Below are 25,349 nucleotides of genomic sequence, written 5' to 3' on the forward strand. Positions count from 1 at the left end.
GGCGGGCGCTCACAGGCGGCGCGGGCAGCGCGAGCCCCGGAGCCCCGGAGGCCTGTGCGCCCTGAGCCGGCATGGACCCCGAGCACTGCGCGCCTTTCCGCGTGGGGCCTGCACCCGGCCCCTATGTGGCCTCGGGGGACGAGCCTCCGGGCCCGCAGGGAACCCCCGCCGCTGCGCCTCACCTGCACCCCGCGCCGCCCCGCGGCCCGCGGCTGACCCGCTTTCCGGCCTGCGGGCCCCTGGAGCCCTACCTCCCAGAGCCGGCCAAGCCGCCCGCCAAGTACCTGCAGGACCTCGGGCCCGGCCTGGCCCTCAACGGCGGCCACTTCTACGAGGGCCCCGCGGAAGGTAACGCGCGGCGCGGGGCGTAGCGCGCAGCCCGACCCTCTCTCCTTCTTCCTTACCCGGGCCCACCCGGGCCTTCCTGCTTATCTCTCCCGCTCGCCTATTTCTCAACTTTTTGCCCCTCTCGCCTTTCGCCACGGCTTCCACGGAAGCCGGGTTGGCGCTGGCCCGGGCCAGGCAAAGGCCAGTGTGGGGCGGGAGGGTGAACCACCGTTCCTCGGCGGCGGGAATGGGAGGCGGGAGGTCGAGGGAAGGTGCAGTGGCGACGGCCCGGAGTCCAGTCGGGGCCCGAAAGCAGTTGGACCTGGGAAGGAGAGAGCATGCTCTGCCGAAGTTGGACTGGAACTGCCACCTACCCTGAAGCCCAGACCCGGCCGAGGGCTGTGGAGCCACACTGAGACCTGACGAAGAAGCGCGGCTTTTGTGTCTGGCGCCCTTTGAGGGCCCTGAGGCTGGGCCTCAACCTAGAGTGGTCAAATCGGGGTCGGCTGGGGACTGCGGCCTGGCCTTGGCCTGTCTCTCCTCCCCGGGCCTAGCCTTCACAGGAAGGGTGCTGCCTGTGCGGCAGACTGGCACAGTCTGGCCGCGACTGGTCGTGCAATGCCAGGGCTGTCCTCAAGACGGAATAACTGTATTCTTATTTCTCATACTAAGCTGGCCTCCCTGCCGTTATGCACTATGATAGCCGCCCTTCTGGCAGTCTTGGCTTCCCCGCGCTGGATCATCACCGCTGGGCAGTCAGGAGCAGCCCTGGGCAGCCTAACCCTCAGGCGCCGCGGGCTCACGGGCCGGTGCCCTGTGCTAAGGCCGGCTGGACCGCGCCGGCATCCGAGAATGCGCCTGAAGGCAGGGGCCTGGCAGGCTGATCGGCAGCTCTGCGGCCGTCCGCCGAACCCTATGACCTGTAAGGCGTCTCGGCTTCCGCACCGCACCCACCTTATCTGCGCTGCCATATCCCGCAGCCTAGGCCCAGAACTGGATCCTCCAAGATCCGCCTCAACCCCCTGCCGCCGCCCGGCTGGCGCCTCGCGGGCCGCCACGGAGTGGCCGGGCATCTCCGGCTTTCGCCCAGCCGGGGCGGTGGGAATGTGTAGGGGAGGGCGGGGAGGTGTGTGTGGGTCAACGGAGGAAATGAACGAGTCCGCGGAGCTTCGTGTCTGTGCCCTTTGAAAGAGGCTTTCCTGATAAAAACCACAGTTGGGACTTAATGAGAAGCAGTTGGCCTGGCTCCTCTGATCCCAGCCAGACGGCAGAGGCCGCGCAGCGCGGTGAGCACCGCCAGAGACAGGTACCCGGCCTGGCTCAGCGCTCCGCGTCGGGCAGGAGCCACCCCTCCAGGCCCGCGTCCCTGCTAGGCGCGCCGCATCCGGCACCGACAGCTCGGGCCGCCGGACCACACCGGTGCCGCGCGAACTGCAGAGAGCGCTGGTGCGGAACGAGCGGCCGGGAGAAACCCAGCACCCCGGGATCCGACGGCAAGGGTGGCCTTGACAACGAAATACCGAGAAAGAAAACCAAAGAAAGCGAGCGACAACCAAGAAAAGGGGAAGGGAAATTGAACAAAACAACGGAGAGCGCGGCGAGAACGAGAGGGTAAATGGCAGTCGGCGAGCTGGGATGAACTAAAATGAATAAATGAGGAACGAACGAATAAAAAAAGCAGGAGCAAGATCGAACGAAACGGATAACTAGAGAAGGGGGAAAGGACAAAGAGGGAGGGAGCAGACTAAACAAAAGAAAACGGAGCATGTTTAAAGCGTGGAATATATCAAAATGAGAACAAGGGGGTAAGAAAATTAACGATTTCAGTTGAACGGAGGACAGGCCAAACGAAAGGGAGGCAGGCGGGTGCGAACAGAGCCTGCCTGGTAGAGATCCTGGCGGCCGCTAGCCTCTGGCGCTCTGGCCGGTGTTCAACGGGCTGCCAGCGTCCCTGCGGCAGAGCGGACCTCGGCGCAGCGCGGCGCGCGGTGGAGCCTGGCTGCTTGAGGACAGTCAGCCCCCAGGGCCGCACACCCTACTTGGTGGGAAGTGGCGGGCGAAGAGGGAACCCGCCTTATTTCCCGGTTTTTAAAATAACCGGCTCGGAGCGTTTCCAGTCCACACGAGTGAGCGCGCAGCTGCGCCCCATCTGCGGCGCGATCTTTCACGAGGCTGGGCAGTTGCGCGCCCCAGAGCCTGGCGCACCTCGCTCTTCTCCCGCCTGCAGTCCGCCGCCCGCGCAGCCCCAGGCCGCCCTTTGCTGAGAGCGCCCAGCCTTGCTCTGAACCCAGGCTGCGTGCTGGCGCTGCCAGCCACTCTCGCGCCCTCCGCGCTTGGCTAGTCTGTCCCCGAGTTTGGTTCTGACGTCGAAACACGCCCTCGGCAAGAGACTCCTACTAGAGTTTTGCCCGCTGCCGCTGAGGCCCTGAGCCGGATGACCCGGCTGACCGCCAAAGTCGAGGAGAGTCCCAAGTTCTTAGACCCGGGCTGAGGCTTCTGGGCCAAGGCTGAGAACCCCCAAGAAGGGCACCGAGGCCTCACCGGGGTCCTGCCCACGGCGTTTATGTCCACTCTGGCTTTGAGTCTTCGGCGGGAGCTGCAGGAGCCTGGGCCTCAGCGAGTTCTGCAGGTCGCTTAGCGACCCCACAGTGGCCGGAGGAAACAGTGCGGCGCGGGACAAGGCTGCAGCGAAATGTGAAAGCCGAGGCTGGTCCCGCGGTCTCAATGGATGCCTTCTGTGGGGACAGTGGAGCACTCGGGCCTGCTGCGGCGCTGCTTCCTGGCTGCACAGTGGCTTAGAAGCAGCCGCTGGTAGGGGCTCTGGCACTCCTCCGGGTGAGGGGTGCTCAGGGTACGGCAGGCCTGAGAGCTGGGTCAGGGACAGAGAGCTCCTTTATTTACTACGTTAAAAGGCTCCTGGCTTTCATGCCCAACAGCTGCTGCTGTGGCCCTGCGGTTATGCAGGCAGAAGACACCCCAGCGTTGTCTCAGGCTGTCTCCAACATGAGTACCCCGCCTTAACCACCTAGTGTCCGGATCAGGTGCAGTGACTCCTCTGCACAATCCATACACACCTCAGATGTGCCCCGTGCTCAGCAGAGCAGCCCTCACTCCTTTACAAGCTTAGGTTCAAGCTGCTGGCTGCTATTCCTGGCCTGTCTTTCCTGGCTTCTGCCTTCCATTTATCCCAGTTCTATCCCTTTCCTCTTCTGGGCCTTGCTCCTCAGGAGGCTGCTCTGTGTTCTCTGAGGAGTGCCCCTCTCTCCCAAAGTGGAGGGATGCCACCCTCTCTCTGGTGTCCTCCAGGTAGATCAAGGAGGTTTCAGGGCAATGACAATGAGGAGAGCAGTTCTGTGGTCCCTTGAGAGGGCTGTAGACTGGGCAGGCATGGGAGTTGGGCAGAGGCCAGCAGGCTTAGCCTCTTCTTTGGGGAAGCTGTTCTGAGGAAGTCCTACTGCACTTTCATCCCTTGTCCCTGGCAGCTTGGTGGCTCAAGGTCAGGAACACAAGTCTCAGGGCCCCAGATCTGGTCCCTTCCTCTGGGCAGGTCCTATTGAGACCCAAGAGGCAGATGAGCAAGCCCCAGGGCTTTGGAGGGCCTCTGCCAGGATGTCAGTACTCTTGAACCCCAGCCCTGACCCTCAGCCCTGAGCTACCCTCACCCCTTTTCTGCCTGGAGTCCAGCACAGCCTCCCTACAAACCTAAGACACCAAGACTCTTCCTTCTCAGGCTGAACATTTCCATGGCCTGCTGTGTGTATGCATGTGGTGGGGGTGGCGGGCAGGGAGGGGGGGATGTCCCATTCCAGTGTCCCTAGTCTTCCTATCATTTTCTATTATTTGGTTCAACTTCTGTGAGTCTTCCTTCCTAAGCTTCTATCAAATGGAACTGCCTCTAAACCTGAAATGTGCTGGCCCAAGAATGGAAATCAGGGACTGGAACACTTTCTCCCCTGTGCTCCACCTGAGTTGTGAAGGAGCCCTGGTCCCTGGGCTGTAGCTGTGGGCTACCTGTGTACAGGCCTGTGTACAGGCTGGGCATGGTCCAAGGCTAGGTAGCCCTGCCTGACTCTCCCAGTCCTCCAGGACACACACCAGGAGCTTATTTCATGGCCTGGGTAGTCCTGGAAAGTAACTGACCACCTTCCAGCTGAGGAGGACCCTGCCCCATTTGTCCTTCACAAGTGCAGACAGGGACTCATGAGACCCAGATCCTGAGAGGCCCATTTCTCCAGTCCCATCCTCCCCCAACCACAGCTGTGATCCTGACACCAAGTCCTGGGAAGGCACTGCCTCTTGTGCCAGCTAGCTGGGCCTCCTCAGGGTCAGGCCTCCACTGGAGATGGGCCCAGAGCCAGGCAAGAGGCTGTGTGAGTCAGTGGGGCGTCTTTGTGGCGTCTCAGCTGCCATCCCAGTGGACTGTTGAGGAGGGATTTCATGGGGACACCGCTGGGGGTCCTTGCCAGAGGGAGAGGGCGTGGGCAATCAGGGTGACCTATTTTTCACCATGCTCCGTCGGTCGATCCACCATGGTGAGGCTCCGCCAAGCTTCTGGAGTAGGGGTTAGCATGTCAGAGTGGGGCTGCTGGAAACTGTTCCAGTCTGTAATCAAGTCCTTCCCTGCCTGTTAAACACAGGCAATGGGGGAGCAGTTAGAAACTCCTGAGGAAGGAGGGGGTGGTCAATGATGGGAATGATGGGGACAGGGGCTGTGCCCTGTTGTGACACTGGTCCCCAACTCTCCTTCTTTGAGCACAGCCTATCTCAGCTCTGCTTCTCTATTGCTGGAGCTTAAGTCCTTGCCCAGACACCACAATTTTAGGAGGAATGGAGAGAAGCAATCCCTCTGGAAGCTTCTTTGTCCCATCTTGCCCTTCTTACACCAGAGCTGGGGAATTTGATATTGACCTGAGACCTGGGGTTCAGAGAATAAAGCTCAGCCAGACCAGCCAAAGGTGGTCTGAGCACCCACGTCCACAGCCTGCCTGGCCCTGGGAGCAGAGGCGTGGGCATAAGGGCCTGGGAACCAAGGCCTGCAGAGTTAGGAACAAGGAAGCACTTTCTGGCAGGAGCAGGAGATGTCAACCACCCCATCCTCACCCCGCCCTCTGCCCCCATTCTTGGCCTTGCCAGGGTGGTGGTCCTGCTGTGGCGCCAGTCCTCTCACGTCCCTGTGGAACGCACCACCACAGAGCACTTCCCTGAAATGAACCCCACTCTGGCCCCAGCAGATCCGCCCAGACCACAGAGCACATAGTTCCCCAGGGCCCCCTCCCCAGCTGGAGGCTCAGCAGGCAGGCCTCTAAATGCCAGGCTCCCATGGAGGGTGGCTGCCAGGAGGAAGGGAAGGGAAAGGAAGGGGGAGGCGGAGACTGAGGCGTCAATGTTCTTCCCCCTCCCTCCATTCCAACCCACAAAAGCCCCTGGTTCAGTTGCCATCCTCCTTTTTGTGTTCTCCATTGCAGCTGAGGAGAAGACCTCCAAAGCTGCCAGCTTCCCCCAGCTGCCCTTGGACTGCCGAGGGGGCCCCAGAGACGGGCCCTCTAACTTGCAAGGCTCCCCGGGACCCTGCCTGGCCAGCCTGCATCTTCCTCTTTCCCCGGGACTCCCTGACTCCATGGAGTTGGCCAAGAACAAGAGCAAGAAGCGTCGTAACCGCACGACCTTCAGCACATTCCAGCTGGAGGAGCTGGAGAAGGTCTTCCAGAAAACCCACTATCCTGATGTGTACGCCCGGGAGCAGCTGGCCCTGCGCACAGACCTGACCGAGGCCCGGGTACAGGTGAGGGCACTGCAAGGATGGGGCTCTCTGGCTGCCTCTATCACACAGTGACCAGAAAGTGATCTGGAAGGGCTGGGAGAGGTGGGCACTGGTGCCTCCCAGAGCTACCTTTCCCAGGGGCCTGCACCAGCCTTCCCCTCCTGGGCTCACCCTCATGCCCAGCTCTGCTGCAGCCACAGGCTCTTCTGGCCCAAATTGAAGCTTATGCCTGGGTGTAAGGGCGATGGCCTCTGGAAGCCATCACCTGTGTGGGAGTCCTAACTCTGCCACTTACTGGAGGTGATCTGGGGTATGTTAATAAATCTCTCAGTCTCAGTTTCCCAGTTCAGGAAAAGGGAATGATGGGACTGGCTACGTACGGACTATCCTGAGGATCACAGGGATGGCCGCATTTTGGAAGCGGTGAAGTGCTGAACACACATCAGGGCTGCTCCTGAGGTGGCTGCCTAGAATGGGAGGGTCCCTGTCAGGAGGTCTCAGGGTCAGTGATTCTCAAAGTCATCAGGAGCCACCGACCTTGGGTCCCTGCCAGCGCTCAGACCCTGGCTGGGAAAGGCTGGCTGGGAGCCCTTCCCCATCCTAACAAACTCCCCCATGGAGATCAGGTGCCAGGGCTTCCCAGAGGGGCCGTGGCCAGTTTTACATGGGGGGAGCCCAGCCTGTGGGTAGGTAAATGCTGAGAAGGGAGGAAGGCAAGGGAAGCCCACATCCAAGCATGTTGGAAGTGTCAAGCACATGAAGGTGGCAAGCAGGCTGGGGATGGGGAAGGAGTTTCAGTGAGAGTCTGGCCCAAGAGGAAGATGGCCATTCACTGGCTTGCACTGAACCGGCTCGATCAAAGCAGGCTTCCCGATACCAAGCAGGAGACACTGGGAGGGGTGGGTTGGAGTTCTGGGGAAAGGTGAGGAGGTGACCTCTTAGGCAGAGGAGTCTCTCTCCCACCATGGAGGAGACTTAGCAGGAACAAAGCTCATGCTATCCCACCCTGCATGGGGCCCTTCCAGAGACCCTTTGTGAAGGCACTAGGGCAGGGGATAGTCCTGGCAGGATATGGGGACTGACAGGCCAGTCTATAAAGAGGCCAGCTGTCATCTAACAGAGAAGGCCCTACGGCTGCATCCAACAGGATGAGAGAGGCTTGGGCTGTTTCCCCTTCTCTGCTGAGTTCTCCTGCCTCCCTGCTCCTCCGAGGAGCCAAAACAGACTTCCAAGACTGTCCCCCAAGGCCTCCAGGGGCTGAGGTCATCAGGGCAAGAGGCCCGGCATTCAAGGCAACCCCAGATGATATAAGCCATGGGAATCAGGACCATGGAGTCACCTCAGCAGGTCTCCGGGGTGTGGTCTAACCAGCTCTTCCCAAAGCAAGTGTTTGTGGGAGGTGGAGAGCACTTCCTCTGCTCCTCTCCTAGGCCTTTTCAACCTGAGAGGGTGCAGGAGTAGCCATGAGGCCCTCAGCCCTAGTCTAGAAGCTTCCTGAAGGACGGAGACCCTGGAGTAGGAATGTTTTCTCTGGCAGGGGTGTGAAACCCACCCATACACCCTGCCCTATGGAGAGGAAGAATGAGACTACACACCAGATAATGCAGAGGGCAGGTCCAGAGCCCAGGGGAGGCCTACAGCGGGATCCCCAAGGGAGAATGGGTGGTGACAGAAAAGTGAGTTCCAATAGCCAGATTCACTGGCTGTAAGCTCCCTCATCCTCTGTCAGGGGAGGGAGAGCAGAGAAAGGAAATCCAGGCAGCTGGGCAGGTGGGGGTGGCCTTTTGCTGACCTTGCTGCAGGCCTGCTTTCTTATCTTGGCAATCTGGGAGCTAGGGGGATGGGGTATGCACAGCCCCTTCACTGTTGGTGCCTTACCTGCCTGCATGTGTAGGAATGACCATGGGGGCAGGAAGCCTGAGGGGCTGGGGTGGGATTTCTCATCCCAGCTGGGGTAGACGGATTACTGACACACACACACACACACACACACACACACACACACCCCAGCTGGGGTAGACGGATTACACACACACACACACACACACACACACACACCCCTTTCTTCTGTTGTGACTCCCAGCTAGATATCCCTGGAAAGCAGGGGTTGTTTTGTTTGGTTGGTTTTATTTTGACATTGTTAAATTTAGCTTAGAGGCTGACACATAAATGTTGATTAAATGATAGAAATACAAAACATATATACCAATACAGTTAAATGTAACAGTCACAGCACATATACCAAACAACGAATTCATCACAGATATGTACACAGATGTGCACAACACACAGATGTGCCACCCCTATCTGCCAAGGGCTCACAAATAAATGGGAGAAACAGATTCCAAAACAGATCATGGTAATGGAATGGGATGAGTACAAAGAGAGGTCCAGGGTATTTTGGAAGTCCTGTGGAGGATGCCCAGTGTGGATGTATGTGTTGAGGGGATGAGTAGCCAAGGAAAAGAAAACCTAAGCAAAAGATGGAAGGAGCAAGATAGCAGTGTTTCAGAAGAGCTGGGCGGGAGCTTGGGAGGCAACCAGAAGAATAAATGTGTTTGCCTGGCAGGATATGAGGCTGTGCAGAGAGGCAGGGGCCTTGTTAAGAAGCTATGCTCTGGACCAAGGTCTCCAGGGAGTCACTGAGGGTTTAAACAGGACCATGACCTGAACAGAAATGTCTAAGATTCCTCAGATGCTATGAGGTGGGTAGCCTGGAAAACGAGATGAGGCAGGGAGACTAGAAACCCAACACATGTACACAGTATACCCAGGAAGTACCTAGGGCCCCTGAGGCCCACAGATGCCCCCACAACACCCTTACTAGACACAGCCAGCCTGGAGGACCACAGTGATTCAACCTGGGGAGTGACAGCTGGAGGCCCATGGGGCCAATTACCCACTTTGGGCTTGGGCCTCTCCCAGGCTTCCTCCCAGGTTTCCCTGGCCTGGAGAACAGTGTGGATTAACAGTTGAGATCCTCCATCCTGGAGCCTCCTCCCCATCCCACAAGAGGACACAACCATCAGCTCTCCCTAGCAGGCTCCTTTCCTCAGGGCTGCCCTATCACCCCCTCAAACCCCCACAACCTGCCCCCAGGTCTGGTTCCAGAACCGCAGAGCCAAGTGGCGGAAGCGCGAGCGTTATGGGAAGATCCAGGAGGGGCGGAACCCCTTCACGGCTGCCTATGACATCTCTGTGCTGCCCCGCACTGACAGCCACCCTCAGGTAAGACCCCAGCCCTACCTGAGCCAGGACCTGGCAGGGTCACCAAAAAGAATATGAGGTCTGGCCTGAAGAAACCTGGAGAGCGTCAGTGTTCTGTATGACAGTGGGTACACCACTTCACTTCTTTCTCTGCAAACCGGGGCTCTTGCCTGTCTCATGAATGACGCATGCGGAACACAAAGGAATCACAGAAGAAAATTTCGTTTTGAGAACAGTGGCAGGAGCCTCCTGAGATGCCACTGCCAGTGTTGGGGGTGGGAGGGGGTAGATCTGAGCCAAGTGGAGGTTTCCTGGAAAGTTTCTGGGGCCCCAAGGACAAAGAGAAAGCCCCTGGGTAGGGAAGTCAGCTCCTGAGGCTACAGGCTCATGGGCCTTCTTTCCCCTCTCTTTTCAGCTGCAGAACTCCCTGTGGGCCAGTCCAGGATCCGGGAGCCCTGGAGGCCCCTGCCTTGTGTCTCCAGAGGGCATCCCCTCCCCATGCATGTCTCCATATTCCCACCCCCATGGGAGTGTGGCTGGCTTCATGGGGGTGCCAGCCCCTTCTGCGGCTCACCCTGGCATCTACTCCATCCATGGCTTTCCCCCCACCCTGGGGGGCCACAGCTTTGAGCCTTCCTCAGATGGTGACTATAAGTCTCCAAGCCTCGTCTCGCTCAGGGTAAAGCCCAAGGAGCCACCTGGCCTTCTGAACTGGACCACGTGATCGGTTGCATGGACCTGCAGAATGAGCTGCCCACCTCCTTTTCCATTCCCAGCCGCTCCCAGCCCACCCCTGCCTGGACACCAGGGAGGAAGCACCTCTGCCTCCAAGCCCCAGATGGTTCTGGAGGCCTGCGAGAGCAGCTGGCACTGTCAGCCCCCCGCAGGGAACATGTTACAGGGTCTTTTCTCTTAGAATAAGGTGGGGCTGCCTAGGAGAAGGGGCTTCGAAGCAGCCAGGACTCTTCCTACCACAAACTGAGTCCCCTCACCTGAACTCTGGGCTGGAGGCAGGGAGACACTGCCCTGCTTCCTCCAGACTTTGTCCAAGTCCATTGTCATCTCTCCAGCTAAGACAGCTTACTTGGCTCATCGTTCAGGGAACCCAGGAAAATGGGAGGAGAACGCCGAGTGGACTGAAGCTCTTCATGATGAGACGGAAACCAAAAGGGAGTCTCCCATGATGGGGTGGAGTCAGCCCTGCTTCCCCTCCCCACCAGCAGGGGGCGCACTGGCGTCTGACACTAAGGAGGGTGTAAAGGCCAAGGTCAGCATAGACTGAGGCACACTGGCTCCTCAGCTCCAGCCACCCTCACTCCTGCCATGTGCCTGCACTCCCAGCATGCCATGCAGTCATCTTCCCCTCCAAGGGGGCAGAAATTCCACCAGAAATCACCACATATTTGGAATCTCTTCCACGGGACCAGCCCAGAGCTATGCCATGGAAATGATATTGGATGTTGGTAAGAATAAAACAGATTTCCACAGACTGAGATCCTGATCCCCATTTTTGTACAGACACTTTTGTTGTTGTTTTTGTTTAAAAAAAAAAAAGAGAGAGAGAGAAAAAGCTGCCCAGCATTCTAATAAAGGTGGTGGTGTTTTTTATACCAGGTGACTGTCTATCCCCAGGGCTTGGCACTGGTTGCTTTGGGGCTGGTCTGTGTCCAGGATGCAGGCTGGCCACGACCCCTGAGGGGCCAGCAAGGAAGGGGAAGGTGGTCCTGCAGCAGAGCCCTCAAGGCCGATGCATGCCAGGCTGGGCTCTGTCACCTGCCTAGGGTCTCTGTGGCTTTGGCTGTGCTGGGAGGCAGGGAGAAAAGCTCAGCTCTAGGGCTGGGCTCATGTGGCAGGGAAAACTGAGGGTGGGACTGGCAGTAAAAAAGCTAAAATAACTTTGTGGCTAAACTGACAATGGACAGGAGGTAGAATGGAAGAAAGGGGTGCCCACTGAGGTTCTGTGCTCCCCATGGGCTGGGACCCCAGGGTGGTGGGAGTGGGGCAGCTTCCTTCCAGATGCCCCAGGAAATGTCTGAGCTGTGGGGCACAGACAAAAGCCAGAACTCTTTCTTGTGGTTTCAGAGTATTACCCATTCTATCCTTCATCCTCACTTTCTGCCTTATCTCCAAAGCCTGGAAGGCAGGAAAAAGGTCTGGCCCTCCCACCCTCCCAGTAAACACAACCACATTGCTCAGAAGAATTCAGCCTCAACCAGCAGCCCGGCCACCCCCACCCCACGCCTCATCTTTCAGGCACAGAGAAACCCAAGCCCACAAAGACACATCAGGGCTGAGCTGATTCCAGAGGAGGGGGTGAGTCCCCCACCAGATCAGATTTCCCAGCCAAGACAGTCGCATATATCCCCAGAGGAGTCTGTCTTCCCTCCCTTCCTTCCCCTTCCCTCTATACAAGGGTCTGGCTTTTGGTGATTTCTTTCCTCTCGGTCTTGACGCTGGCTCTGAGGTCCACAGGTGTGAGCCCTGTATCCGGGAGGGGACCCAGCAGAAAGAGGAGAGTCAGGGTAGGAAGGAGAGACATCCCTGGCTGCCACTGATGAACAGAATCTCCTTCACCTGGCCAGGCAGTAATGAAATTGGGGCTCAAGCCAACCATTCTGACTCCAGGGCTCACACCACTGTATGAGAAGTTTCTTCATCCAAGGAGTCATCAGCAAAGTTTTGGACCTTCTTCCCCACCAAGTCAGAAAGATGTATAGAGAGAGTAGTTTGTTCTACAAACATTTTTGAGTGCCAACTCAGCCTGGCAATGTGCTGGGTGCCAGAGATAGAGTGATGGTTGAGGAAAAATATGATTCTTCTCTCTTGAGAGGGCTTAGAAATATGAAAGGAGGGAAGAGGAAAGGATCTGTGATAAACCCAAACAAAGAAACCAGAAGTGGGAAGAGACAGGAGAAAAAATAAAGGTGAGCCAGAGGTCAATGAAGCAAGAGTGGGAGAGGCTGGCAGAGGCCAGGAGGGGACCCATGGCGGGGTGGGGGGCTCCTAGGGGAGGGCACAAAGAGGCCAGAGACTGGCTACTGGCTCTCATCCAGGGGCATCTGCCCACAGCTCATATTTTTCTGTCCAGTGACAGCTAAATGAAGAGAAAGCTAACTTTACAACCGCCCACTTCACATATAATGAATATGAATGGGTATCCCGGAGCCTGTTTTGTGGGATTGTCTGTGAGGTGACAGCTCCTCCTACTTACTGGGCCATCCCAGCCAGCCTGTCCCCTGCCTGGGGCATGAGCAGCCCTTCCACCTGCTTCTCATTAGCTGTGTCCCTCCTCCTCCCACACACCCCTAAGACACGGCCCCGTCTCCAGATACCCCTGCCCTCAGCCTCACTCCAGAGCTGACCTCCGCCCAGGCCAGTGGTTCCTCAAGGCCAGGCCTGTGCTCTGGCCACTCCTTCTGGGAAGGGAAAGGGGAAGTGGCCCCTCCTGAAATCCCAGCTCCTTTTGCTGAGGCTCCGGTCTCCCCCAGAGAAGATGCCAGAGCCCTAAATCTTGGTCCTGGCAGAAACACGGACACCAGGTCAGGACTGGAGGGCCACAGCCAGGGGGCCCATCAGTCTAGTCTGCCCACCTCAGTCAGCAGCTGGAAATGCTTCTCATGCAAGGCATTCAATCCTCCTTCCCCACCTCTCCCATTTACACTTCAACCTGAATTACAACCCCAAAGTGCAGACCCTCTGCAGCTCCAGATGGGAAGAGTCTAGCATGGCCAGGAACTAGGAAGACCCTAACATTTCCTTTATCCAGCAGAGGAAAGACTTCCCCTGCCCCAGCCTCCTCCACAGGCTCATCCCAGGCATTTCACCTGGAAGGTGGTGAGCATCAAGCGTCAGCTGTCAGAGCCCTTGATTCTGATGCTGGAGCCCCCTTCCTTCCCACTTAGCGACTGCTGGCTCCCCCAGCAATCTCTCCAATACTAAGAGGCTGGGACCAGTGGGACCTGTGGTAAGCCCTTCAGACGTCTGTTACCTATCATGCTATTGCTTTTACTTGCTCTTATGGCTGTGTCTCCATCAACTGTGAGCTCGAGAGAAGTGAGAGAGTGTGGTATCCTAGTAACCTGGATATCCAGGGCATCTACCACAGGGCCTGGCCCCAACAGGCCTTCAAGGTGTGATGGCAGGTTGCTGGACGAGTAGCTGACTCTTCTGAGATGCCTCTGGATTCACAGCAGCCAGCTAGGTCCAGGGGCTTTAAGGAGGCCTAAGACATGGTTCTGGTCCTTGAAAGTGATTTCTGTCTTCTAGGGGACATAGGAAATGGGTGCAAATTCATAGAACATTAGAGTTTGAGGGGCCATTGCCAAGACTAAGAACTGCTACCATTTATTGTCATCCCTTGTCAGCCAGACATGTAGGTTCATTTCCACAATCTTACTCAGCCCATGCAATACGGCTATTATTAAACCAATTTTTACAGATGAGTCAACTGAGCCTTGGAAATTGACTAGCTCAAGGTCCCTCAGTGAGTAAATGTCAGAGCCCGAATTGAAAGTCAGGGCTGTCTCACTCCCAAAGGGTGCTCCTCCCTTGTTTTATAGCCAGCTGCCTGAGGCTGACTGTGCCAAGTGCCAAATGAATGTAACAACTATTCTCCTCTGAGAAGTCAGCTCTTTGAGGACAGACGGAAGCCAGCCTCCTGGGAAATGAGCCTAACAGGTATAGAAGGGGCAGCCAACACAAGAGTCCTCTGGGACCCAGAAAAGAAAGAAATTTAGGCTCAGGCTGAAAAGAAAAAAAGACGGCAGCAACAGCCAAGTTACCCTGAGGAGGGCATATTCAGGGAACATCAGAGGCTAGGCTAAGGCTAAGCTTAGGTGGTCCAGTTAGGACCTAAAGCAATGGACATTTACCATGAATCTTTCATGCCGGGGACGATGCTAGAGCAAATGTTAAGTGTTGGCTGTGGTGAATAAATGAGCAAATGAAGGCACTGGTGCTAAGTGCTGGGGTATGACAATGACTAATAGCAAAGGGTGTGAGGGAGTGAAAAAAATGCGTGCGCTGAGACGGAGGCCTGGATTTGAATCCTGGCTCTTGCCTTTATATGACCTTGGGCAAGTTCTTTATCCTTTCTGTGCCACAGTTTTCTCCTGTGCAAAATAGGGATTAAAATGGCATGTATCTTTCAGGATATTACAAGGAATATGTAAGATATTATACATCAAGTGGTTAGAACGCTGGCTGGCACATTGTAAGTACTCAGCATTTGCTGGCTTTGTAGAAAATAAGGCTTTGAGAAGCATCTAATATTGTGCCTGGTACCTACTTGGCAACCCATAAGTGGTAACTCTTACGATTAACAAGGGACAGCTCCCATCCTTAGAGTGATACTGCCTCAGGGTAATCTGTCCCTCGGTGGATTGAAGGAGCAGTGGACCCTGACCCTGCTTAGCAATAAACAACATTTTATGTAACTCAATCAAAGTACAAAGGGTCTTCATGTACTCTGCCCATTTCATGACCCATATGAGATTTAAAAAGCCACAAAAACTGGGTGGCTCCAAAAGACATTTCTGTACAAAGACCTGAGTTCAAATGGCCAACGTGCCACTAACACACTCTGTGGCTGTGAGAAGCCCCTTCCTCTCCCCAGGCTGTCTCCTGGGCCTACAGCTGAAGGGATTTGCCTGCCCAGGCTTTATGGCCCTTGCAGCTTTGATAGTCCTGCATTCTCTTTTGCAGGTCAGAGGAGAGACAGGCCTCGACCACGCAGGTTCAGTAACTCAGGCTTCATGGGAGAGTTAAAATGTGAAAAATCCATCTCTCCCTAATTGAAATCTCAAGATACATATTTCCTGTCAGTCCTGGAAAGAAATAGCAGAAAATCCACCATCCACACATAAATTGTGTCAATTCCCTTGTCCTGTACAAGTTACTTTGGGGCATAGGGCCCATCAGTCACAGATGGGACTTCCCATCTCACAGCTGTGTGACCACCAGGAGTACACTGCTGCCTTCCACCCCTGCTGTCCCTAACCATGCTGGCACATCAAAAGGCCTGTCCTGAGGCTCAGCAGGTCCCAGGCCAGGCAGGCATGAACACAAGACCCAAAGAAGGGGAGATGCTCCCCAGAACATGTTTCCTTTACAAGTCAAGACCCCTTGGAGATTTAACAACCTACAAAACAACTGCCTACAGGTAAAATAAGAGCTTCCAGGAATTCTAAAAAGGGAACACTCCTTTCACAAGCATCAAAACACTAATATCTTCTCAGGCAGATGAAACCAGGGGTCTGGAGGCCAAAGTGGAGGCGCCAGGTGTCCACTGACACCTACTACAAAGATTTTCCTTGCTTTTCTCTCAGCCACAGGGGGCTCCTGGGCCCTCCAACACTGTTTCCCACCGTGAACCTGACTCCTGATGGTCTGCTTCCTAGGCTCTGAGTACTGAAGTTTCCCCTCAGTCCCAACCACCTGCCCCAGGGAGGACCTAGAGCAGCAGACCCCCTTGCTTTGACCTAGCCCCTCCCTCCCTAGCACTGACACTGGTTTGGCTGAGGCCAGCTCAGTGATGTGATCCAGAGAAACCTGGGGCTCCTACTGAAATTACAGCAAACCCAGGGGTGCAGGACAGTGTGTCAGTAAAGTAACCTAGTGCCCTGGAGTTGGGCTAGAGCAATCCCAGATTACTGTGGGGTTAACTTACACTGGATAAATGCCAACTCCCTCTCCTCTTCCCCCAGGATGGGAAAGGCAGGCAGCTTGACAAGGACAAGCGTTGACCAGCAATGCTAGCGGAAAAAACCACTTTCTAGACCTGGAGGAGATACGTAGAGGCCATATTTCCTGTAGACAAGCCAACGGGAATTATTTTTGCTTCTTTTTAATGTAAACAGAATACACAAACACATTAAAAACCCCAACATGACACAGAATACACACAGAATTATATATAGATATTTACAGGCCCTCGAAAGCCAAAAGGAAAAATGGCCCCTCTGGTTAAGGGAAGCTTCTCTTCCTACCTTGTCCCTGTCCAAAATCAAAGTGCCGAGGCAGCTGAAGGAGCCTCCGCAATTACTTCTGGATATAACGTAGCAGGAGGCTGGAATAACATCAGAAACACCCCACCCCCACCCCAGAGCACAACCAAGATACCGACTTTCTGGCCCTGGCCCTAATCCTAAACTCTCCTCCTTTGCAAGCTGACAAAGCAAGGATTTGTGTGTCTCGAGAGGCATCAGCATGACCCCTGAAATTCAGATGCACGGCGGAGGGGTTCCCATCCCATTCCAGCTTTCCCAGCCTTGGGCTGATTGTGAAATGAGCCAAAACCAACCATATCCAAGAGAGGAGGGTGGGGGAAGTAAAGGAAGAATGGATCTCAGGCAGAGATGACTGCTTCGGAGCAGGACCCTGGGAACCAAGGGGAGGTCAAGCTGGGCTCACCCAAGCCCAGGACAGACTGCGGAAGACACAGTGGGGCTGTGCTGCCACCTGGTGGGGGATGGGAGCACTGCAGCAATGAACTAGGACAGTCCCGCAGGTACCTTGAGATCATCTTTTCTCTCTCCATTTCAGTCCCCTAACCAACAGCCTCACTGCAGCAGCTCTTCCCAGGAAATGGGCTTGGAGAAGACCTCCCTTTCTAACCAGAGGTCATAGTTCATCTGAAAGTCTTCAGGGAGGTCCACCCGTTGGCCCAGGACACTCTGCAGGCAGTTGTCCACTGGCAGGAAGTCAGGATTGCTGTGGGCCCGGTCATAGCGCCGGGCGTTGAAGCGTTCAATGTTGGCACGAAGGGCACACTCCTCTGCCTGGAAGTCCCAAGGCCGGGCATCAAGATCTGAGACAAAGCAGGAAGAAACACAGTTAGGAGCCATGCCCTGTAGCAGCTCCCCATGGATTCACTGGCCAGGAATATTGAGTGTCAACTAAGAGCAGGATACCTCCGAGCTCATCCTCAGAAAGATGCCAGGAATTCCTTCCTAGATCCAAAGGAGAGTCAAGTACAAGCAGAAAAGCCAGAGGTACTGAGAAAGAGGCTTATACTGTAGGGATTATGTAGACCCAGAGAGGGAGAACCATGTGTACAACACATTTCTCTCAAAGTGGCATTCTCCCTGGCTCTCTGGCGTCAGAGGGAGGAACCTGGAGATCTTCCCCTTTGCTCATTCTCTCTCAACTCCCCAACCAGGTACCGTGTGCCACTGTGGGCCTGCACACATTCACAGGGCATTGAGAGTACAGACACAGTCATTCAGCCATGGTGGTATATTCCAGAAAAGCAACAACGCAGCAACACGCACACACAGAACAGCCCAGGTGGGCAGGGGAGACACACTGTGGGCGAAAGAAGAGTGCCTGCAGAGGCCTAGTAGTGGGAACCACACGGCTATGTTCAGGGACTAAGGACTCCCTGTGCCTGGAGCTCTGGGTATGATGGAGGCTGGACTGACAGCCCGTAACAAGGTTGAAAAGGAAGCTGGGTCAGATTACAGAGGAGGAGAATGAAAAAGGACGAGGGAGCCTCACATGCCGCCTCACATGCCCTGCCTGAGTCTGAATCTAATTCTAAGGGAAATAGGAAGCTAATGAAGGATTTTACTCAGGGAGGTAACAGCACAGGATCTGCATGTTGAAAAGATTCACTAGGGGGCTGGGCGCAGCGGCTCACGCTTGTAATCCCAACACTCTGGGAGGCCGAGGCTCGTGGATCGCTTGAACCCAGGAGTTCAAGAACCCCCTGAGAAGGCTGGGCACAGTGGATCATGCCTGTAATCCCAGCACTTTGGGAGGCTGAGGCGGGTGCATCACTTGAGGCCAGGAACTCGAGACCAGCCTGGCTAACATAGTGAAACCCCGTCTCTACAAAAAATACAAAAATTAGCTGGACATGGTGGCGTCCAGCTGTAGTCCCAGCTACTTGGGAGGCTGAGGCGGGAGAATCGCTTAAACCTGGGGGGCAGAGGTTGCAGTGAGCTGAGACTGTGCCACTGCAATCCAGCCTGGGCGACAGAATCTCTGTCTCAAAAAAAAAAAAAGACCACCCTGGGAAACATGGTGAAACCCTGTCTCTACAAAAAAGATACAATTAGGTGGGCACAGTGGCATGTGCCTGTGGTTCCAGCTACTCAGGAGGCTAAGGCAGGAGGATAGTTTGAGCCCAGGAGGCAGATGTTGTGGTGAGCCAGGATCGCACTCTAGCCTGGGCAACAGAGCGAGACCCTATCTTTAAAAAACATTAAAGTAAAAAAGGATCACTAGGGAAATCTGAGACACTGATGGAGGGGAAGGAATTAGAGGCAGGGAAGTCAGTCAAGAGCTGTAAGAGTTTAGGTGGCCAAAATGGGGATGAAAAGAGGGGACACAGTCTTATGACAATTTCTAGAAAAGGGATGACTTGGAGGTATAAGGAGAGATGGGGATGATCGCAGATGCCAAGCCTGGGTAGCTTCTCAGAGTCCTTCCTAGAGTGCCCATCCTGATGCTACAAAAGCAGGAGCTGGGCTCCTTCCTGTTCCTTGGGGGGAAGCTCAGGGCAGAGAAGTACCTGAGTACCACGGGCAGGGAGTGAAAGATGTCACTTTTCCCGACACACTCCCACCCAAATCTGGCTGAGTGCAGAGTCTCACCATTGCCGTATGCCCAGTCGTCGTTCAGCCGATGCCGCACCTTCTGGTAGATGGCAGACATGGTCTTCATGTTGCTCTTTCGCCACTGCCGCCCCAAGTATTTGGTCTGTACCTTGAGCAGCTTCAGCACATAGAGCTGCATCATGGCTTGTTTCACCTTTAGGGCCCGCTTCAAGATGGGGGCTGACTTGAACACCACCAGCATCTGGGAAGGGAAACAAGCAAGCAGCCCAAGTTGAAGACAGAAATAAATGCATACATCCCAGGTCACACTGCTGCTTAACCCTTTGGAAGTTACTGTCAGGGTGACAAACCATCCCAGTTTCCCTTGGACTGAAGAGTTTCCTGATACATAGGACTTTAAATGCTAAAACCAGTAGAGTTCCAGACAAACCAGGATGGTTGGTCACCCTAACTATGTGTCACTTTGGAATCTGAAGAAAGCTATGGATTCTTTCCAGAAACATTCCGGTGTACATGTACACACAGTTATCAGAGGATTCAAGGACCTCCCCACCCCAAAGGCATCCACAGACCCAGAGTTAAGGAAGATTCTCAGAACCCTGATTATGTTACCAATCAAGATTAAGACGACATGGAAAAAGCTCTTCTATAAATGTAGATTTGTTTCAGTGCATGACTGGGCCTCTTCCAGATTCCAGTTCAATTCATCAAGGAACTGGGAATTGGCCCTTAAAATGCAAGGATACGGCTACAGTAAAGTTAAGTGAGAAGGCACAGTGAGCCCCACCCTGGGGACTCCCTGCTCCCAGCACTCTTCTTTGAGCTCCAAGTTCCAAGCCTGCTGACTACACTGACTCACTCACCATTGTCCTTGAATGCTTCCACTTTGTCAGCTTGTTCAAGATCCGAAGCAGATTGATACAAGAAAAGAGGTTCCTCCAGCAAAATTGGTTACTGTCACCTGCTTCCTGCAGGGTAAACCCAGGAACAATCAGCCCTCATGGCTGCAGTGTGTGCAGCAGTTTCCAAAAGTCCCTCACACATGATCTCAGGACAGCCGGGTCTCCAGGCCTCTACCAGGAACCCCCTGCTCTCAGAGCAGCCCCAGGACTCCATCCCAGAAGCTGGCAGGGGACTAGGGGAAGAGGGAGGCTCCCTAGACTTTTCCTGCAGGAAATATGAACCATGATACTGGGAGCTGTGGCCTTGGGCTGCCCCAGAGCTCCTACTACCGAGTCCAGTGTTGAGGGAGAGAAGCCCTCTACTAGGCGAGCTCTGGATCAGCAGCCCCTGAAGACCACACTCCCTGACTAATCCCTAAATCCAAATCTCTCTGCTCTGCAAGAGCCCTCCTCCTGGCCCTTCTGTACACTTACGGTGCTTTAAAAGCCGGGCACTCCACAGTGATTTCACCTGTGGGAGACACCTCTATTCCTGCAGTGTTGGGGTAGGCAGGCTATCTACCCACTGACCCTGGTGCCAAAAGGACAGCTGAGGAGAGCCCAGCCACTCACCAAACTCTCCGCAGTCAGCTCTGGCAGCTCATGCACCACGCAGTGAGGGTAATCCAGGACAGAAATGCTGCAGAGGGGAGAGGACCCAGGTGCCCACCATGAGCAAAGGCCCAGGGCCTGGTGGAGCAGCCGTGCCTGAGCCAGCTCCCAGCTTTCCTCCCTCACTTGTTGGAGCAGAAGTAGGAATCTATCTGGTGTGTCCCACCCCAGTTTCCCCACCTATAAGATGAGGAAATATCTGTTACAAGAGAACTTGTAAGGCACCCCTGTAGCCAGAGGCCAGCTTGTTGATCTTGTAAGGGGCAGAGACCCTCACAGCTTCCCCCACAGCAATCAATGTGGGGCGGGGGAGGAGATCGCTCAGGGCAACTAATTTATGCCAAACCTTTCTGGAGACAGGGTCTGGCCGGCGCCCTGTGGTATATCACACTGAAGAGCAAGTAATGTCAAGCACAGCTGGCACCAGGCCAACAGCAGGGGCTAAGAGTCAGCAGATAGGGCATTACAAGGCACATGGCCGAGCCCCTTAGAGAGAGCAAGCAGCCCATGGACTCCTCATAAAAAAAAAAAAAAAAAAAAAAAAAAAAAGTACAGAAGGGACAGGGAGGAAAGTACTAGATCCTGGGATGAAAACCCTCCTGTCCAGGCACAGACCAAGTCACCTGGGGCAGGACTAGCTAGACTCAGATTTGACACAGTGGGCTCTCCACAGGCAGAGGCCATGTCTCATTTATCTTTATGTCTTGATGCCTAGCACAGTGCTGGCTCGTAGGTGCTGGAAAAATAGACACAGTGGGAAATACCAGCTGGGAACTCTGCCGTCTGACCATATCCACCCCTTCGTGGTCCCTGGCCCTCATCACCTGTTCTTGGCAGTGATGTAGGACATGATGTTTTGATTGAAGAACTTTAGGATCAAAGGAATGCAGTTGGCAAACACCAGGTGCTGGGCCATGTATTCAAACTGAAGCCAACAGGAAAAAAAAAAAAAAAAAAAAAAAAGGCGCGGCCCTTAGGACCTTGTCCTCTTTCCTCCAGGGATGAAAGGCCTTGGCTGAAGGGCCATGTCTTAGAACATTCATGCAGAGTTCAAGTGCGTCAAAGGCCAAGGCCCCCGTTCTTGTGGGCTGGAGGAGCAGCAGTGCCCGAGGCCCCAGCCCACAGGACAGGAGGGAAAGCCCTGTGGGTACCTGGTAGACATGGTTCAACTTAAAGTGCTTGAGCAGCAGCAGCAGGACAGCAGAAATGGCCTTAACAATGACCTCTTTGTGGCGGTTTACGTCTACCCCCAGCTTCATGCTCTGCAACACTGTGGTGCTGGAAACATAATTGCCTGGGTAAGCCACCAGCATGTGCAGTACCTCATTTCTAGGTGCCCACAGAAAAGATGGACTCCGGAGCCTCCTGGGCAAAGACTCCTACCTCCCCACTCACCCCAAGGACATCTCAGAAGTCAGCCGAGGGCTCCCCCATCCACCTCCCAAGCAATGTAGCCTCGCACAATTTATTTCTTCCCCATGATGCCCTCTAATACATTCTCAGTCTGTTTCTCTGCCTTTCCTCCAAAAATGAACTTCTTCTCCTTTCCAAGATCTCCCCTAAGCTTCTGCTGCCATATTAACCTGAGTTCTCCAAAATGTGTTCTGTGGAATACCAGGATATTGGCAAGTTTCATGTCATGGAAAAAAAGGGTTTTGGAGTAAGATAAATTTAGGAAGCACTGAGTTACACTGGTTTCTTAATTCAGGACTTCTCACTGTACATCTTTGTAAGAGGAATTCCTCCTTATAAGAGAAATCCATGAATCAAATATATAGTATTTGACTCTAGAACCTTTTTTCCAAGGACCATCACATGATGGCCTAGTGTTCTGTGATCCTCCCTCTGCTGTTAGCCAACCCCTGCCTCCTCCCTCACCCGGCCATCACTGCCATACTCCAGGGCCACAGCCACCCAGGAGCTGGGCTCAGGGCTGGTGGCCCAGGCAGGCAGAAGATCAGGTCAAGGTCCAGGTCCTTCTCAAAGTAGAACATGATCTCAATCTGGACTCTCACATGAAAGACAAGTACAGAGCACAGGGCAGAAGAGCTCTGAAGAATCTCACTCTATCGCCCTGAGACATTTGCCAGCATTCTGCGTGCCCGATCACTGGCTTTGAAAAGGGATGTCTCTATACCTGGCACAGGTTCAGCTGTTGCTGGCAAGCTGTCTACAAACTAACCCTCCTCATCCTGGGTGTCCCAATCACAGCTGGAGAGTGGGGCTTTGGGGAAATGTCCAGGGTGGCCCCACTCATTTTACAGAGGAGGAAATGACTTTCCCCAATTCACTCAGGAGTTTGCTCAGTGGTAGAGTCTACACTAGAATCCAGGCCAACAGGACCAAGCCATCTCCCCAACCAGTGAAACTCTTTAATCTCGTAGTTTCCTTTTTTTGGGTCAAAAATACCTACATTTAACCTGTAGAGCTGGGCCAACAACAACCAACCTGACAAGAGGAAAATGTTTGCCCTTCTCCATCTATCTTCTGCCCCACCTGCTTCATTCACAGAATGATACTCACGGCATCTCCTCAGGCAAGACGTCCGCTAGGATGTTGATTGAGTCTGTTTTGGCTTTTGAGGTGGGTGCTGCAGCCAACAGGATCTTCAGGAGGGCAATCTGGGAAGAGTAGACCATTCAGACACAGGTCTGAGAGCCCAGGGTCAAAATTAAGCTCTGAGCAGTCCTCCTGTTGGTCCGCAGGTGGCAGGAGGACGGCAGGGCCTGCTCTAAGGCCAGTGTAGTGGGAGGGTCCCACTGCAGGCACCACTCACCATATACTGAGGCAGGCTGGGGAGCAAGCCTTGGTAGAGTGTTTCTGCAGGGACTTGCTCAACTTCTTCTTCTCCCTTTTAACATAATGAGTACAAGCATAAAACCCCAGCCCAGAATACAATCTCCTGAGCCAGCTTCCTAGCTGGCTGGAGGAAAACCTGTAAACAGTGATGTACATAATGATGTTAATGACGGTAACAGCAAACCCTGAACACAAACAATGTGCCAAGCATTTTACTTGTAATAACTCAGTTCATCCTTATTATTATAACCCTATAAAGGTATTATTATTCCTATTTCACAGACAAGGAAATAAAGCATAGAGAGATCCAGTAACTTGCCTAAGTTGCCATCCATAAAGTGGTGGACCCAGGCATCAGAGGCAGGTTCCTGACTCAGTCTGTATTCTTAATCCTGCACTAGACGTGTCTCAGCCTGTGCATTGGGAGGGGGACTGGGAGCTCTTTGAGGGCAGGGCCTGGGGCAACCTTGTGGTCTAATCCCAGCACAATGCCTGGGAAGAGCTGGGGATCCCGGGGGCTGAAGAGGACCTCTAACTTTTTTCTTTTGAGATGGTCTCGCTCTGTCGCCATCTCGGCTCACTACAAGCTCCGCCTCCCGGGTTCATGCCATTCTTCTGCCTCAGCCTCCTGAATAGCTGGGACTACAGATGCCCGCCACCACGGCCGGCTAATTTTTTTTTTTTAGTAGAGACGGGGTTTCACCATGTTAGCCAGGATGGTCTCAATCTCCTGACCTCATGATCCGCCCTCCTCAGCCTCCCAAAGTGCTGGGATTACAGGCGTGAGCCACCATGCCCGGACTGAGGACCTCCAACTTACCCCTGAGAGAGGGGAGCGGAGATATTCCTCCTCCATCTGCGCCTGGACCTCTGCAATCGACGTGTACTTGTGCTGGAGGGAGAGATGGGAAAAGAAGGGCTGGGGAAAACATTCTCTGGCCAAACTCCCTGCACTCTAGCAAAAACCCCACACATTTGTCTTCAAACACAGTCTTCTGAAAGAGGATTAAGTCACCACAAAAATCCCTAGCTAAAATCCCAAACCCCAGATATTTTTCTTTTCTTTTTTTTTTTTTTTGAGATGAAGCCCTCCTCTGTTGCCCAGACTGGAGTGCAGTGGCATGATCTTGGCTCACTGCAACCTCCGCCTCCCCGGTTCAAGCAATTCTCCTGCTCCAGCCTCCCAAGTAGCTGGGACTACAGGTGTGCACCACCACGCCTGGCTAATTTTTGTATTTTTAGTAGAGATGGGATTTTGCCATGTTGGTGAGGCTGGTCTTGAACTCCTAACCTTAGGTGATCCACCCACCTTGGCCTCTCAAAGTGCTGGGATTATAGGCGTGAGCCACCATGCCTGACCCCAAAACATTTTTCTAAAAGGGCCCCTTCCTCTTGCAACTAGGGTAAGAAGCCCATGGTAGATAAGAAAAAAGTAAATTAAAGGAGGGAAATGGCCTTTCAGATAGCTACAGCAACAGGAGAAAAACTGAAAGCAAAATCAAGTACTCAAAAAGCCTAGCTGCAGAGAGACCACTTAGTACTACAAATTCCAAAAATATATTTCAAAAACATATAAACAGTTTCACTCCAGATAGCTGTTAGGGAAGATGCCTCTTCCCCACTCTTAATGTTCTCTCCCGTGTGGAGGGACAGGGGTTTGCGAAACACCCCTCATCTCTCTCTGCCCCGTCCACACACTCACTCCTCCCTTCTCTGATCGGAGAGTATGGGAGGGGACACAGGGCGGACTTGTCCTCACCATTCTCTTTTCTCTTTAGAACCTGTCTGCCTGCTGAGAGTCTGCTCTCTTCTCCTCCCCGCCACCAAGCTTGGCAGAGCCTCCCCACACTGCCTGGGACTGGTAGGTAACTCTGCCTAATTCTGGAACAACGTATTAGGACACTACTGCTGTGTTCTTAAGCCTCATTCTCCATGGCTCTATGAGCTATAAAGTTGGCATTACAATCTCCATCTGCCTACTCCTCTATTTCAACCGCCTGAGAACGTGGGCAAGGAAAAGGAGGGCTATTTATTGAGCTCTTTAGAATTTCAACAACTGTCAAGTAATATAATCCTTTTTTTTTTTTTTTTTAAAGAATCCGGGTCTCACTCTGTGGCCCAGGCTAGAGTGCAGGACCATGA

At 54.1% G+C, this 25,349-nt stretch overlaps 2 protein-coding genes across 2 annotated transcripts in view; one reads left to right on the top strand and one right to left on the bottom strand.

The window, feature by feature from the left end:
• Positions 1-16,409, top strand: ALX3 (ALX homeobox 3). Its single transcript, XM_003810709.7, has 4 exons — positions 1-348; positions 5,793-6,109; positions 9,188-9,316; positions 9,711-16,409. The coding sequence occupies exons 1-4, from the start codon at positions 72-74 to the stop codon at positions 10,017-10,019; spliced, it is 1,032 nt and encodes a 343-aa protein (XP_003810757.4). The 5' UTR covers positions 1-71; the 3' UTR covers positions 10,020-16,409.
• Positions 16,124-25,349, bottom strand: part of STRIP1 (striatin interacting protein 1) — a 22,603-nt gene continuing 13,377 nt past the window's right edge. The window contains exons 13-21 of the mRNA XM_003810647.7: positions 24,028-24,099; positions 23,185-23,259; positions 22,932-23,029; positions 21,560-21,686; positions 21,233-21,333; positions 20,370-20,436; positions 19,719-19,823; positions 18,892-19,096; positions 16,124-17,102 (exon numbers count right to left, since the gene is read on the bottom strand). Coding sequence (XP_003810695.3) covers positions 16,855-17,102; positions 18,892-19,096; positions 19,719-19,823; positions 20,370-20,436; positions 21,233-21,333; positions 21,560-21,686; positions 22,932-23,029; positions 23,185-23,259; positions 24,028-24,099 — 1,098 coding nt within the window. The 3' untranslated portion in view covers positions 16,124-16,854. The remainder of the gene's footprint in view (positions 17,103-18,891; positions 19,097-19,718; positions 19,824-20,369; positions 20,437-21,232; positions 21,334-21,559; positions 21,687-22,931; positions 23,030-23,184; positions 23,260-24,027; positions 24,100-25,349) is intronic.

Source organism: Pan paniscus, chromosome 1 (assembly GCF_029289425.2).
Source record: "Pan paniscus chromosome 1, NHGRI_mPanPan1-v2.0_pri, whole genome shotgun sequence".
Classification (NCBI taxonomy): Eukaryota; Metazoa; Chordata; class Mammalia; order Primates; family Hominidae; genus Pan; species Pan paniscus.

Excerpts from the sequence above, each read along its gene's own strand:
- ALX3 (XM_003810709.7), top strand. The coding sequence starts at position 72 with ATGGACCCCGAGCACTGCGCGCCTTTCCGCGTGGGGCCTGCACCCGGC. Across the intron at positions 6,110-9,187 it reads TGACCGAGGCCCGGGTACAG|GTCTGGTTCCAGAACCGCAG; the intron begins GTGAGGGCACTG and ends ACCTGCCCCCAG. Across the intron at positions 9,317-9,710 it reads GCACTGACAGCCACCCTCAG|CTGCAGAACTCCCTGTGGGC; the intron begins GTAAGACCCCAG and ends CTCTCTTTTCAG.